The 13,617-nt window shown below is 42.7% G+C and overlaps 1 protein-coding gene across 1 annotated transcript in view; it reads left to right on the top strand.

The window, feature by feature from the left end:
* Nucleotides 1-4,371: 4,371 nt before the first annotated feature.
* LOC117337972 (calcium-activated chloride channel regulator 1-like) overlaps nucleotides 4,372-13,617 on the top strand; it is a 36,027-nt gene continuing 26,781 nt past the window's right edge. The window contains exons 1-2 of the mRNA XM_033899130.1: nucleotides 4,372-4,645; nucleotides 5,585-5,879. Of these exons, the coding sequence (XP_033755021.1) occupies nucleotides 4,457-4,645; nucleotides 5,585-5,879 (484 nt within the window). The 5' untranslated portion in view covers nucleotides 4,372-4,456. The remainder of the gene's footprint in view (nucleotides 4,646-5,584; nucleotides 5,880-13,617) is intronic.

Below are 13,617 nucleotides of genomic sequence, written 5' to 3'. Positions count from 1 at the left end.
AAGTCAGCATGGCTCCGACACAGGTTTCTCTAAAAGTCATCATGGCTCTGACACAGGTCTCTCTAAAAGTCAGCATGGCTCCGACACAGGTCTCCCTAAAAAGTATGCACTTGCCTGTCCCTGTATTAAATAATTTTTTTTTATGCCAAAAAAATGCAAAATAGATGTCGGTGCCCGACTTTTTTTTCAGAATAGCCCGAATTAATGACATCTTGAATGGCTTCCATATTCAGTCTATTCAAAATCTTCATCACTCACCCAACCATTCCAAAAGAAAAAATAACTCTATTTTTGCAAAGTGTTGATTTTTGATGCGTCACCCCAATGACTTGTTGAAAGATATTGGACATAACAGACCACCCTGTTACACTCAAAACATTAATGTACGCCTTTCCTTATTTATAACAACCCGTAGTACGCATACAAGTAATGCCGACATATGGAGGCCACGTCTTTAAATGGCCATGACCAGTAGTGGAGAAACAAATCTTGCAACAATAAGCCCCCATACCCCAATCTGACAGTTCTTTTGACCTTACTTTTGATATTCTCTTCAAGTAAATAGCTTCTATGTCCATGATTTGAAATACTGTATTACATTAAAGAACTTCTATCACGTTTACAAAATCGCGTCGGACGGAGACTTTAAACACCTAATACAGTATCGTTCTCACAATGAGAGATAGGTGTGTAGGTGACCTAATACATTATCGTTCTCACAATGAGAGAAAGGTGTGTAGGTGACCTAATACAGTATCGTTCTCACAATGAGAGAAAGGTGTGTAGGTGCGTGTTGTAAAGTTGTCTTTAGGAGAGACATTCACTCCAAGAAATCTGATAGAATCATTAGACTTCCCCTGTACAATTGGTTGCTTTATGTTTTAAAAGCATCTTAGAACAACTTTACTGACGATAAGGAGATTGACGTGTGTGCGAAGTGTTATAATAATTATCGGAAACGAAAGCCGCAACCTGAAGATCAAAACGTTGGTGTCGATGATGATACGAGGCGGTATATCACATTATTCTCCATAGAAGATCTATTGTATGGCCAGTCTTCCCACGCCAAATGCACAATAGGTATGAAGAGTTTGAATCAAAGCTCCGACCACTTTGCCCAAGTGCGCAAAACATCAACTCATCTTTCATCACAAACTGTGGTGTCCTTGGTCCTCACGTATTTGTACTTAACCCTGACGTTGAAATTCGCAATGATGAAAGAAAAAATGTTGACTTCCCAGCTACCTTCTAGATCAAAGGAAATTATCAATGATCTTTTGGAGATATCATATAAGCTATCAAAACAGGAGCCTTTTTACTTTGCGTTTCTCCTCTCTGGATATTACAGATTGTGAAGCCTAGAAAGGTTGGGCAAGAACACAGTTTCTAGAAATTCTTTTACGTTGTTCGTCCTCACTCAAAAACCACGGGGACGTACTACTGTTGTTCTGGGTAAAAGTGAAGACGTCCTCACTCAAAAACCACGGGGACGTACTACTGTTGTTCTGGGTAAAAGTGAAGACAGACATATCACGGAAAGAGTCTTCGATTCTTTTCAACATGTCATTTTCCAGTATATCGAAAACATTCCGGGACGCAACACAGTGTTCTCGGAAGTATTTTTTTTTGGTAAGCGGGCAACGGTCATACTTGACGGTACATATATTTATTTCTAAGAGTTCTGATCACAAGCTCAAGAGAATCTCCTACTGTGCCCAGAAGAAACGGAACTATTTTAAATCCATAGCCCTGCCTGATGGTTACATTCTGGACACACTGGGACCTTTTCCTGGAAGCAATAATGATGCAAACTTTCCTTACTGGAGAATGATGACAATGTCATTGTTGATGTATAATTTAGGGACGTTTTGCCAGCGTTTGAATCACGTGGTTTGACAACAAACATGCCATCTTATCTAAAACCTTGGCAGACTCAACATGACGACCTACAAGCTAACCTTGATAGATCCATAACTAAATCCAGATGAGTAGCGGTGGAGTCATATCACGAACGATTCCAGCAATGGCTGTCCTTTAAAACACAACTTACCTCACGGTCCACCTATTTCATTGATGTCATCGAGACACTCGTTAGAATAGTAACAGCCTGTCTCAATGGAATCCGACGACCCATATATGTTAGAACACCAGAGCGAGACACAAAGGATAGGGCGCTGGCTGACAAAATGACAACTCACAACACCTTGGATCAGCGTGTGAAAGATAAGCCAGCTCTTACCAGAATGGCCAAGTCACTATTTGTCAAATTAGATGCGACTGCAGATAATTGTGACTTTTCAAACACAGACATATGGAATACCTTCGGACAATCTCCACTGGCACATACCAAATATCACTGGCAGCTGGCTACACCCGTGCATACCTCTGTGATGATGGTGACTACAAGATCTGGATCCATCGGAACTCACGGGCCATTGTAGGATGTCAGATCCACTCTAGGCATAAGAGCAGTGTAAAGTACCATGTTTGGATACCGCATGACTGCTCCGGCACTGTCAATTTCACAAAGGATTATTATTGCCAGTGTTCTAATGGACAGAGAACCACAGGCGTCCTACGTAGTCAATAACATATACTGTCTAGGATACTACATGCATTTGGAAACCTGAAAATGTTTGCATCCAAAAGTCAAAAGTTTAAGACAAACCTCAAGTGATGTAGATTTCGCTACCAACTTTCGTCTTCTTAGTGTGGGGTCTGGTCGATTTGGACATTTAGAACTACGATGTAGACTTACACTGACGTGGGCAATCATATTATAGAATTCCGGAGGTCTAATGTGTAAACCAACATAAATCTATTATGAAGCGTTTCTTGTCAGGAAATTGATTCAGCAGTTGTAAGAACATTTGCTATTTGTGGTTATCATGCAGGGAACATGGCGGCCATTTTGAAAATGAAAATTCCACTTAAGTTGATTATTAGTGTAGGTGTCAGTCCCTGTGTACTAATTCAACCAAATAAACATTTTATTTTAGTTCACTTTGTAAAAGCTCAATGCAAATCATATTTTCCCCCATGTTCGTTTTTCTTTTGAAAACTATACAGCAATGTTGTCAATCAACTTTAAAAACTCCTAATTACAATGTTTTGGGCGATTTATTTTATACTGTCTGTAGATGGTTTTATATCACATACGAACACATTTGTAATTACGAATGGACTGCAACAGGAAGTTGTATTTATTGGCCTTCAGAAAATTTCGCTTAAGTAATATAAAGGACAATATTCTTATTCAAAACCCATCACATTTTTATCTTTGTCTCCTGTTCCTAATGTATTCAAAAATGTAGCTTTTTGATTTGCATGTATATGATATCTAACATGTTGTTAACAGCTTGTTTAGGCTTCCCAAAACACGAAGAAAGGATATTTAACATTCCCCCCAAAATCGTAGTTTTTCATTTTTGACACAAAAAGGGGGCTATACTCCGCATATTTGTAAACGTAGGACTGCAGACGCTACCAATACGTTCTATCATATTACTTCTTGGGCCAATTTGAAAACATATCGGGAAGTCGTGAACATGTTGAATTGCAGTATGACGAGTGGGAGAGCTTGGTGATAGTGACTATATACGGATTTAAGATGCTGTTCTCCGACATGGATTTAACACTGTACCTGATGTGTCAGCTTTATCATTCCCACTGTACCTGATGTTTCAGCTTTATCATTCCCACTGTACCTGATGTTTCAGCTTTATCATTCCCACTGTACCTGATGTGTCAGCTTTATCATTCCCACTGTACCTGATGTTTCAGCTTTATCATTCCCACTGTACCTGATGTGTCAGCTTTATCATTCCCACTGTACCTGATGTGTCAGCTTTATCATTCCCACTGTACCTGATGTTTCAGCTTTATCATTCCCACTGTACCTGATGTTTCAGCTTTATCATTCCCACTGTACCTGATGTGTCAGCTTTATCATTCCCACCATTCGTATCGGAAACCCTAACTATCATCTGTGTATTGTTTGATGACTTTTAAATCTATCTTCAGAAGAAATAAAGAAAATACACCCCTTTCAAAAGAGACGAAAATAAAGTAGAGTATTTCTTTTGTTACAAAAACGACATGTGTTCCTTCAGATCATGTTTGTACTTGTCAGAGATCAAGCTGAGGATATAATGTGCGGACTTAACTAACATTTCTAGAAAACTAATACTTGTAAGTTGTACCTTGATACTTTACAGACAGATGATATCTAGTGGTGTCACCCCGGTGACCGGTGATACAGGTATACTCATCACGAGCCATCGTCACCGGTCTTACTCTGGCGACGCATGCATGCAGGTCACGTGGTCCCGATATGTCCATAAACCAAATATAACATTGCAGCCTTTATCATTTTACATTGTTTCCACAACATATCTTGTAGCTTACCGTTAATTAGAACTACCCGGTATGTGATGGCTCGTTTAGACACACTGGGATGTATGTAAACAAGATGTCTACCAGTCGACCGTGGACTATCTTATTGCTGTGCCTGGTAGGAATCGGGGAACTGGCAGCAATATCGAGGCAATCTGACATCAAACTCGAAAACAATGGATATAGCGACATTTTACTAGCATTTGACGAAACCATACCACACAGCCAATCGTTTATTAACAAAACCAAGGTAAGATGTCGGTCATACAGTAAATGTCACAAAACTAAGGTAAGGTGTCTGTCATTGTATCACAAAACTAAGGTAAGGTGTCTGTCATTGTATCACAAAACTCAGGTAAGGTGTCTGTCATTGTATCACAAAACTAAGGTAAGGTGTCTGTCATTGTATCACAAAACTCAGGTAAGGTGTCTGTCATTGTATCACAAAACTCAGGTAAGGTGTCTGTCATTGTATCACAACACTAAGGTAAGGTGTCTGTCATTGTATCACAAAACTAAGGTAAGGTGTCTGTCATTGTATCACAAAACTCAGGTAAGGTGTCTGTCATTGTATCACAAAACTCAGGTAAGGTGTCTGTCATTGTATCACAAAACTAAGCTAAGGTGTCTGTCATTGTATCACAAAACTAAGGTAAGGTGTCTGTCATTGTATCACAAAACTAAGGTAAGGTGTCTGTCATTGTATCACAAAACTAAGGTAAGGTGTCTGTCATTGTATCACAAAACTCAGGTAAGGTGTCTGTCATTGTATCACAAAACTCAGGTAAGGTGTCTGTCATTGTATGACAAAACTCAGGTAAGGTGTCTGTCATTGTATGACAAAACTCAGGTAAGGTGTCTGTCATTGTATCACAAAACTAAGGTAAGGTGTCTGTCATTGTATCACAAAACTAAGGTAAGGTGTCTGTCATTGTATCACAAAACTCAGGTAAGGTGTCTGTCATTGTATCACAAAACTAAGGTAAGGTGTCTGTCATTGTATCACAAAACTAAGGTAAGGTGTCTGTCATTGTATCACAAAACTAAGGTAATTCAAGTATTAACAGACTGTTAACAAAGTTCACGGCTCCATATTAATATACTTGTTTGATGTAATACCCAGCACTAATTATATCATTATCGGCTTTTCTACATTACACAATGCCCGATATCATTTCGATATTTCCAGGACTATTTTACAAGGGCTTCGAAGGTACTGTACATCGCCACCCGCCAGAGGGCGTACTTTAAGGACATAAAGATCCTGGTCCCTCCCACATGGCCAGACGATCCTAGCTATCAGATCGCTGCTGTGGACCAGACCTTGTACAAGTCTGACATCATCATTACAAGCTCCAACATAAACAAACGGAGCGTCCCACAGACCCGGACGTATGGCGGATGTGGAAATCCTGGCATACATATCCAGTTTACTACCGACTTCCTGTTCAAAGACAGGTATCCTCCATACTACTCTCATTCAGGTAGGTTTCATCTGACCTCTGGGTCATCCTCTAACAGGATAAAATGTGAGATGGTCATGACCGAGTGTTGTTGGTTTTTAGGTCACTCCGAAATCGTAGATGGCTGTCATGGCCGCCATCTTGAATAACACATTTTGAATTTTTCTCCATTTCTAAATTGTCACACTGGTATAGGGAATAGCAACGGCAGTTATTTCAACGCAGGACTGTTGTTCGCCAATCTCCAAGGCTATTATCAACAATGGCAACGAAGGGAGAGGGAAGCGACACCTACAATTTACACTTACGTAAAGGAAAACATACATAAGTGGTTCTAAATATCCCCGCATACAGTAACCGCATTCAATCTTATCGGTAACGTACCGGACTGTTGTTCTTACCAACGTACCGGACTGTTGTTCTTTACCAACGTACCGGACTGTTGTTCTTACCAACGTACCGGACTGTTGTTCTTACCAACGTACCGGACTGTTGTCTTACCAACGTACCGGACTGTTGTTTACCAACGTACCGGACTGTTGTTCTTTACCAACGTACCGGACTGTTGTTCTTTACCACCGTACCGGACTGTTGTTCTTACCAACGTACCGGACTGTTGTTCTTTACCACCGTACCGGACTGTTGTTCTTACCAACGTACCGGACTGTTGTTCTTACCAACGTACCGGACTGTTGTTGTTTACCAACGTACCGGACTGTTGTTGTTTACCAACGTACCGGACTGTTGTTGTTTACCAACGTACCGGACTGTTGTTGTTTACCAACGTACCGGACTGTTGTTGTTTACCAACGTACCGGACTGTTGTTGTTTACCAACGTACCGGACTGTTGTTGTTTACCAACGTACCGGACTGTTGTTCTTTACCAACGTACCGGACTGTTGTTCTTTACCAACGTACCGGACTGTTGTTCTTATCAACGTACCGGACTGTTGTTCTTTACCAACGTACTGGACTGTTGTTCTTATCAACGTACCGGACTGTTGTTCTTACCAACGTACCGGACTGTTGTTCTTTACCAACGTACCGGACTGTTGTTCTTACCAACGTACCGGACTGTTGTTCTTTACCAACGTACCGGACTGTTGTTCTTACCAACGTACCGGACTGTTGTTCTTTACCAACGTACCGGACTGTTGTTCTTACCAACGTACCGGACTGTTGTTCTTACCAACGTACCGGACTGTTGTTCTTATCAACGTACCGGACTGTTGTTCTTACCAACGTACCGGACTGTTGTTCTTATCAACGTACCGGACTGTTGTTCTTACCAACGTACCGGACTGTTGTTCTTACCAACGTACCGGACTGTTGTTCTTATCAACGTACCGGACTGTTGTTCTTACCAACGTACCGGACTGTTGTTGTTTACCAACGTATCGGACTGTTGTTCTTACCAACGTACCGGACTGTTGTTCTTACCAACGTACCGGACTGTTGTTCTTATCAACGTACCGGACTGTTGTTCTTATCAACGTACCGGACTGTTGTTCTTTACCAATTAACGTACCGGACTGTTGTTCTTACCAACGTACCGGACTGTTGTTCTTTACCAACATACCGGACTGTTGTTCTTTACCAACGTACCGGACTGTTGTTCTTATCAACGTACCGGACTGTTGTTCTTACCAACGTACCGGACTGTTGTTCTTATCAACGTACCGGACTGTTGTTGTTTACCAACGTACCGGACTGTTGTTCTTTACCAACGTACCGGACTGTTGTTCTTTACCAACGTACCGGACTGTTGTTCTTACCAACGTATCGGACTGTTGTTCTTATCAAAGTACCGGACTGTTGTTGTTTACCAACGTACCGGACTGTTGTTGTTCTTACCAACGTACCGGACTGTTGTTCTTACCAACGTACCGGACTGTTGTTCTTACCAACGTACCGGACTGTTGTTCTTATCAACGTACCGGACTGTTGTTGTTTACCAACGTACCGGACTGTTGTTCTTACCAACGTACCGGACTGTTGTTCTTACCAACGTATCGGACTGTTGTTCTTATCAACGTACCGGACTGTTGTTCTTATCAACGTACCGGACTGTTGTTCTTACCAACGTATCGGACTGTTGTTCTTACCAACGTATCGGACTGTTGTTCTTACCAACGTACCGGACTGTTGTTCTTATCAACGTACCGGACTGTTGTTGTTTACCAACGTACCGGACTGTTGTTCTTACCAACGTACCGGACTGTTGTTCTTACCAACGTATCGGACTGTTGTTCTTACCAACGTACCGGACTGTTGTTCTTATCAACGTACCGGACTGTTGTTCTTTACCAACGTACCGGACTGTTGCTTATCAACGTACCGGACTGTTGTTCTTTACCAATAAACGTACCGGACTGTTGTTCTTACCAACGTACCGGACTGTTGTTCTTTACTAATAAACGTACCGGACTGTTGTTCTTTACCAATAAACGTACCGGACTGTTGTTCTTACCAACGTACCGGACTGTTGTTCTTATCAACGTACCGGACTGTTGTTCTTATCAACGTACCGGTCTGTTGTTCTTTACCAATTAACATACCGGACTGTTGTTCTTACCAACGTACCGGACTGTTGTTCTTTACCAATTAACGTACCGGACTGTTGTTCTTACCAACGTACGGGACTGTTGTTCTTTACCAACGTACCGAACTGTTGTTCTTACCAACGTACCGGACTGTTGTTCTTTACCAACGTACCGGACTGTTGTTCTTTACCAACGTACCGAACTGTTGTTTACCAACGTACCGGACTGTTGTTCTTATCAACGTACCGGACTGTTGTTCTTATCAACGTACCGGACTGTTGTTCTTTACCAACGTACCGGACTGTTGTTTTTTACCAACGTACCGGTCTGTTGTTCTTTACCAATTAACATACCGGACTGTTGTTCTTACCAACGTACCGGACTGTTGTTCTTACCAACGTACCGGACTGTTATTCTTCACCAACGTACCGGACTGTTGTTCTTATCAACGTAGCGGACTGTTGTTCTTATCAACGTACCGGACTGTTGTTTTTACCAAGGTACCAGTCTGTTGTTCTTTACCAATTAACATACCGGACTGTTGTTCTTACCAACGTACCGGACTGTTGTTTTTACCAACGTATCGGACTGTTGTTCTTACCAACGTACCGAACTGTTGTTTACCAACGTACCGGACTGTTGTTCTTATCAACGTACCGGACTGTTGTTCTTATCAACGTACCGGACTGTTGTTCTTTACCAACGTACCGGACTGTTGTTTTTTACCAACGTACCGGTCTGTTGTTCTTTACCAATTAACATACCGGACTGTTGTTCTTACCAACGTACCGGACTGTTGTTTTTACTAACGTACCAGTCTGTTGTTCTTTACCAATTAACATACCGGACTGTTGTTCTTACCAACGTACCGGACTGTTGTTTTTACCAACGTATCGGACTGTTGTTCTTACCAACGTACCGGACTGTTGTTCTTACCAACGTACCGGACTGTTGTTCTTATCAACGTACCGGACTGTTGTTCTTACCAACGTACCGGACTGTTGTTCTTACCAACGTACCGGACTGTTGTTCTTACCAACGTACCGGACTGTTGTTCTTACCAACGTACCGGACTGTTGTTCTTTACCAATTAACGTACCGGACTGTTGTTCTTACCAACGTAGGGACTGTTGTTCTTTACCAACGTACCGGACTGTTGTTTACCAACGTACCGGACTGTTGTTCTTACCAACGTACCGGACTGTTGTTCTTACCAACGTACCGGACTGTTGTTCTTATCAACGTACCGGACTGTTGTTCTTACCAACGTAGGGACTGTTGTTGTTTACCAACGTACCGGACTGTTGTTGTTTACCAACGTACCGGACTGTTGCTTACCAACGTACCGGACTGTTGTTGTTTACCAACATACCGGACTGTTGTTCTTACCAACGTACCGGACTGTTGTTCTTACCAACGTACCGGACTGTTGTTCTTATCAACGTACCGGACTGTTGTTCTTACCAACGTAGGGACTGTTGTTGTTTACCAACGTACCGGACTGTTGTTCTTTACCAACGTACCGGACTGTTGTTCTTACCAACGTACCGGACTGTTGTTGTTTACCAACGTACCGGACTGTTGTTGTTTACCAACGTACCGGACTGTTGTTCTTACCAACGTACCGGACTGTTGTTCTTACCAACGTACCGGACTGTTGTTCTTATCAACGTACCGGACTGTTGTTCTTACCAACGTAGGGACTGTTGTTCTTATCAACATACCGGACTGTTGTTCTTTACCAACGTACCGGACTGTTGTTCTTACCAACGTACCGGACTGTTGTTCTTATCAACGTACCGGACTGTTGTTCTTACCAACGTAGGGACTGTTGTTGTTTACCAACGTACCGGACTGTTGTTCTTTACCAACGTACCGGACTGTTGTTCTTACCAACGTACCGGACTGTTGTTGTTTACCAACGTACCGGACTGTTGTTGTTTACCAACGTATCGGACTGTTGTTCTTACCAACGTACCGGACTGTTGTTCTTACCAACGTACCGGACTGTTGTTCTTACCAACGTACCGGACTGTTGTTCTTATCAACGTACCGGACTGTTGTTCTTACCAACGTAGGGACTGTTGTTGTTTACCAACGTACCGGACTGTTGTTCTTTACCAACGTACCGGACTGTTGTTCTTACCAACGTACCGGACTGTTGTTGTTTACCAACGTACCGGACTGTTGTTGTTTACCAACGTACCGGACTGTTGTTCTTACCAACGTACCGGACTGTTGTTCTTACCAACGTACCGGACTGTTGTTCTTATCAACGTACCGGACTGTTGTTCTTACCAACGTAGGGACTGTTGTTCTTATCAACATACCGGACTGTTGTTCTTTACCAACGTACCGGACTGTTGTTCTTACCAACGTACCGGACTGTTGTTCTTATCAACGTACCGGACTGTTGTTCTTACCAACGTAGGGACTGTTGTTGTTTACCAACGTACCGGACTGTTGTTCTTTACCAACGTACCGGACTGTTGTTCTTACCAACGTACCGGACTGTTGTTGTTTACCAACGTACCGGACTGTTGTTGTTTACCAACGTACCGGACTGTTGTTCTTACCAACGTACCGGACTGTTGTTCTTACCAACGTACCGGACTGTTGTTGTTTACCAACGTATCGGACTGTTGTTCTTACCAACGTACCGGACTGTTGTTCTTACCAACGTACCGGACTGTTGTTCTTATCAACGTACCGGACTGTTGTTCTTATCAACGTACCGGACTGTTGTTCTTTACCAATTAACGTACCGGACTGTTGTTCTTACCAACGTACCGGACTGTTGTTCTTACCAACGTACCGGACTGTTGTTCTTTACCAACATACCGGACTGTTGTTCTTTACCAACGTACCGGACTGTTGTTCTTATCAACGTACCGGACTGTTGTTCTTACCAACGTACCGGACTGTTGTTCTTATCAACGTACCGGACTGTTGTTGTTTACCAACGTACCGGACTGTTGTTCTTTACCAACGTACCGGACTGTTGTTCTTACCAACGTATCGGACTGTTGTTCTTATCAAAGTACCGGACTGTTGTTGTTTACCAACGTACCGGACTGTTGTTGTTCTTACCAACGTACCGGACTGTTGTTCTTACCAACGTACCGGACTGTTGTTCTTACCAACGTACCGGACTGTTGTTCTTATCAACGTACCGGACTGTTGTTGTTTACCAACGTACCGGACTGTTGTTCTTACCAACGTACCGGACTGTTGTTCTTACCAACGTATCGGACTGTTGTTCTTACCAACGTACCGGACTGTTGTTCTTATCAACGTACCGGACTGTTGTTCTTTACCAACGTACCGGACTGTTGCTTATCAACGTACCGGACTGTTGTTCTTTACCAATAAACGTACCGGACTGTTGTTCTTACCAACGTACCGGACTGTTGTTCTTTACCAATAAACGTACCGGACTGTTGTTCTTTACCAATAAACGAACCGGACTGTTGTTCTTACCAACGTACCGGACTGTTGTTCTTATCAACGTACCGGACTGTTGTTCTTATCAACGTACCGGTCTGTTGTTCTTTACCAATTAACATACCGGACTGTTGTTCTTACCAACGTACCGGACTGTTGTTCTTTACCAATTAACGTACCGGACTGTTGTTCTTACCAACGTACGGGACTGTTGTTCTTTACCAACGTACCGAACTGTTGTTCTTACCAACGTACCGGACTGTTGTTCTTTACCAACGTACCGGACTGTTGTTCTTTACCAACGTACCGAACTGTTGTTTACCAACGTACCGGACTGTTGTTCTTATCAACGTACCGGACTGTTGTTCTTATCAACGTACCGGACTGTTGTTCTTTACCAACGTACCGGACTGTTGTTTTTTACCAACGTACCGGTCTGTTGTTCTTTACCAATTAACATACCGGACTGTTGTTCTTACCAACGTACCGGACTGTTGTTCTTACCAACGTACCGGACTGTTATTCTTCACCAACGTACCGGACTGTTGTTCTTATCAACGTAGCGGACTGTTGTTCTTATCAACGTACCGGACTGTTGTTTTTACCAAGGTACCAGTCTGTTGTTCTTTACCAATTAACATACCGGACTGTTGTTCTTACCAACGTACCGGACTGTTGTTTTTACCAACGTATCGGACTGTTGTTCTTACCAACGTACCGAACTGTTGTTTACCAACGTACCGGACTGTTGTTCTTATCAACGTACCGGACTGTTGTTCTTATCAACGTACCGGACTGTTGTTCTTTACCAACGTACCGGACTGTTGTTTTTTACCAACGTACCGGTCTGTTGTTCTTTACCAATTAACATACCGGACTGTTGTTCTTACCAACGTACCGGACTGTTGTTTTTACCAACGTACCAGTCTGTTGTTCTTTACCAATTAACATACCGGACTGTTGTTCTTACCAACGTACCGGACTGTTGTTTTTACCAACGTATCGGACTGTTGTTCTTACCAACGTACCGGACTGTTGTTCTTACCAACGTACCGGACTGTTGTTCTTATCAACGTACCGGACTGTTGTTCTTACCAACGTACCGGACTGTTGTTCTTACCAACGTACCGGACTGTTGTTCTTACCAACGTACCGGACTGTTGTTCTTACCAACGTACCGGACTGTTGTTCTTTACCAATTAACGTACCGGACTGTTGTTCTTACCAACGTAGGGACTGTTGTTCTTTACCAACGTACCGGACTGTTGTTTACCAACGTACCGGACTGTTGTTCTTACCAACGTACCGGACTGTTGTTCTTACCAACGTACCGGACTGTTGTTCTTATCAACGTACCGGACTGTTGTTCTTACCAACGTAGGGACTGTTGTTGTTTACCAACGTACCGGACTGTTGTTCTTTACCAACGTACCGGACTGTTGCTTACCAACGTACCGGACTGTTGTTGTTTACCAACGTACCGGACTGTTGTTCTTACCAACGTACCGGACTGTTGTTCTTACCAACGTACCGGACTGTTGTTCTTACCAACGTACCGGACTGTTGTTCTTATCAACGTACCGGACTGTTGTTCTTACCAACGTAGGGACTGTTGTTCTTATCAACATACCGGACTGTTGTTCTTTACCAACGTACCGGACTGTTGTTCTTACCAACGTACCGGACTGTTGTTCTTATCAACGTACCGGACTGTTGTTCTTACCAACGTAGGGACTGTTGTTGTTTACCAACGTACCGGACTGTTGTTCTT

The sequence above is a fragment of the Pecten maximus genome, chromosome 11, assembly GCF_902652985.1.
Source record: "Pecten maximus chromosome 11, xPecMax1.1, whole genome shotgun sequence".
In the NCBI taxonomy this organism is placed as follows: domain Eukaryota; kingdom Metazoa; phylum Mollusca; class Bivalvia; order Pectinida; family Pectinidae; genus Pecten; species Pecten maximus.
The sequence above is the reverse complement of the archived record's forward strand: the minus strand, read 5'-3'. Positions and strand labels throughout refer to the sequence as shown.